Source organism: Pinus tabuliformis, chromosome 3_1 (genome assembly GCF_031772625.1).
Source record: "Pinus tabuliformis cultivar Carrire ecotype Pingquan chromosome 3_1, CPIR1, whole genome shotgun sequence".
NCBI classification, from domain to species: domain Eukaryota; kingdom Viridiplantae; phylum Streptophyta; class Pinopsida; order Pinales; family Pinaceae; genus Pinus; species Pinus tabuliformis.
Window position 1 is genome coordinate 141540829 of NC_142301.1, and position 3060 is coordinate 141543888.

Consider the following 3060-nt stretch of genomic DNA (forward strand, 5'->3'; position numbering starts at 1 on the left):
AAGAAAACTTAATCCCATATCACATGAAATAGAAATGTGTCACAATTAAGTCCTCAAATCATTTGTGTACATTACTATAATTTTTCAATATGAAATATTCAACAACATCAATTTTAGTTGTAATCAAAATTTTGTTAATCTCAAACAAATGCCTCAATTCTTAATTTTTGCACATCTCTTTAGATGAGTATTCACAATCTTGAATCCAACATAATGCATAAAAAATGGTCACAAACATTAAGAAAACATGAAACTTGTGTAGTAAGCAAGAAGTCCATAACATAGTGCAACAACCATATCACCTAAGATAAGCCCAAAACATTAACTATTCCACTAGATTAGATTTATCTTAACTTAGGATCTACCAAACGTCCAAAGAAATCAAAATTGTTGATATGCAAATGAAAAAAAATTTGATCCCTCTAAACGCTTAGTAGATCCAAAATAAAAATAGATCTATGCTTGTTTAATTATTAATTATAATTATAAATATAATTATTAATTTTATAGAGTCAAAATATTTTATTAATAATTATAATTATTAATTAATTTATTTTATTTTAACTAAATCAAATCGTTTATAAAGCATCTCCGCTTTAAATTAGAAAACACCTCTCAATACAATTCACAACAAGTAGCGCCAACACCATCATATTGTCCACAAAGCTCACATACCTAGACCATTCACTTTTATTGAGGCCAAGGGTAAGTAACCAAGAGGTCCACTAAGGAGTATGGAGAGGTCTCGCTAGATGAGCCTTGCAATCGAGGATGAGAATAGTGCAATATAAAATTTCCGAGATTAAATAATAGTTAACACAAAGGGTTGCGAGAGTTTATTGAAAATTTCACGGGTTATTAGAGACTAAATACTTGTAACTCTAGACCGAATGACTCAATCCTCTTCGTTTTCATTGCAGCCGTTGATAAAAATCCATCGACGGTTGTCAGGGAAAAGATCGGGTTGCAACGGATCGAGGCTTCTCAGCCGTTGATGAGATACATTTTGAAGTGAGATGTGCGAGAGATATTCGGGAAAATCCCTCGATATAATCTCTTCTTTCTGAAGTAGCAGAGCCGGAGTTCATTCTCACATTTTTCTTTTGATTGAGGTTAGTGACAGGAAGGGAGGACGAAAAGATGTCAGGGCGTGGAAAGGGAGGGAAGGGTTTGGGGAAGGGAGGTGCCAAAAGGCACAGGAAAGTTCTGAGAGATAACATTCAGGGCATCACTAAGCCTGCAATCAGGCGTCTTGCCAGGAGAGGAGGCGTCAAGCGTATCAGCGGTCTCATCTATGAAGAGACCAGAGGCGTCTTGAAGATTTTCTTGGAGAATGTGATCAGAGATGCCGTTACATACACAGAGCATGCGAGGAGAAAGACTGTAACAGCCATGGATGTCGTATACTCCTTAAAAAGGCAGGGCCGAACCCTCTACGGTTTCGGAGGCTAGAAAATACTTCTCTAACTTTATTTATTTATCAATGGTGTCTTTTGACACCACCTCCATCTCTGGAAAAGCTTAAGCCGATTAATGCTGCTGGACATAGATTGCATTTTTTTGTTTTTTGTTTTTGTTTTTCCAGTCTGCGAGGGTTTGTTCCAGTCGGAATTGTAAAGGTTTTGTGATGTTGTATTTTCCAGGGACTTGTCTTGAATTCGATCTTTTGAGTTGGGTTAGGGTTTCAAGACGTCTTCTGGTTGACGGTGGCCCATTTTTGGAGAAAGAAATATGGTACACATGTATCTGGAGGATCTTGAAGCAGTGGGAGTTTGTTTTTGGTGTTAGCTGCCTTTTTGTGCTCCATTTGTTATTCGTATGCGTTTTTTTATTCATAGCGGATTTATTTTTAGTTTGTTCTGCGATGCTGCTTATTTGCAGAGAACCATGGCATACAGTGAGCTCGAGAGCGATGGAAATGTTCCATGAATATCGGATGAAGTTGTTTGTGAAAGTTTGTATAAAATGTATTTTGTAAAAGGTAGTGTGATGTGACAAAGTGAAAAAAACCAAAAGGTACGCATTAGTTTGTACGACAAGTTTTAGGGTGAGATTTGGACGAGTGATACATACACGACAGGTTGTTGAAGGGGTTAGGATGAGGTCAAAGTCAAATTTTATGGATTCTGTTTGGATAATTAATTTAATTTTCAAATTATTATTTTAATTAATTAATTAATTAAGGTTTCAATAATTTTGTTTAAAAATGATGGGAGTAATTAAGTGTGATATATATAAGTTTAAATTATATGCACATTGGCCTCCTCTAATGAGCTTATGAATCTTGCCAATTTGTTTGTGCAATTGTTGTATTCGTGGTAGATATATTGGAATTGTATATTTTGGAAGCAACTTTTGATTTCTCCAATTCTTTGTTTCCATGTAGCCAAATTCAATACCTCTAGCTTTGTTGGTCTTGAAAGCCAATCTATAACACATTTTGAATCCCTCGAGATCATGCTATTTCTTATGTTTATGAGCTTTGCAACTGTCATAAGGGTCCAAGCAGCAATGAGCTTTGCTTTGGTATTAGTGCCAGGATCAATACCAATTTTATACTAAATAGATCTTTAATGAGAGTTTTATCAACCCCCCTCCATATTTTCTTAGTTAGCCTTGTCAAAAAATCCAATAGAAACATTTGATGGGATCTCAGGAAAATGTTGACTTCTAGACTTCTTAATAGGGAAATCATGGATATAGTCTCTAAAGTGAGCAACTACCTTGGAAGAAAGAGTAAGAAGGTTAGGTCTATCATCTCGTAAGATGATTCCATTCTTGAGGAGCCAAATACCCCAGGCAACAAAGATTGCGAGTGGACCAAGATGTTTTGATTTCTTGTTCCAAAAGTGAAGTGCTTTTTTTTGTTATGTATTGTGGCTTGGAAGTTTTGGTCTACACCCATCATTTTCTACATTGTCTATTGTTGTGGTATAGTCTCGTCTTCCTTAATTTCCTCAACTACTAACCCAATAAGCAATTTGCTATTTTGAGGCAATTAAAGTGGGATGTTCAACCACGTTCTTAATGTTATCATTTGATGGAGAGGTACACACTTAG

The 3060-nt window shown here is 35.7% G+C and overlaps 1 protein-coding gene across 2 annotated transcripts; it reads left to right on the forward strand.

The window, feature by feature from the left end:
* Positions 1-1093: 1093 nt before the first annotated feature.
* Positions 1094-1730, forward strand: LOC149186192 (histone H4-like). Of its 2 annotated transcripts, XM_089412582.1 has the most exons (2): positions 1094-1418; positions 1644-1730. In XM_089412582.1, exons 1-2 carry the CDS (start codon positions 1141-1143, stop codon positions 1654-1656), a joined length of 291 nt encoding a protein of 96 aa, XP_089268708.1. In that variant the 5' UTR covers positions 1094-1140; the 3' UTR covers positions 1657-1730. The 2 variants fall into 2 exon arrangements, with proteins under 2 accessions (XP_089268708.1, XP_089268707.1); XM_089412581.1 differs by having other exon boundaries at positions 1094-1730.
* Positions 1731-3060: the final 1330 nt, after the last annotated feature.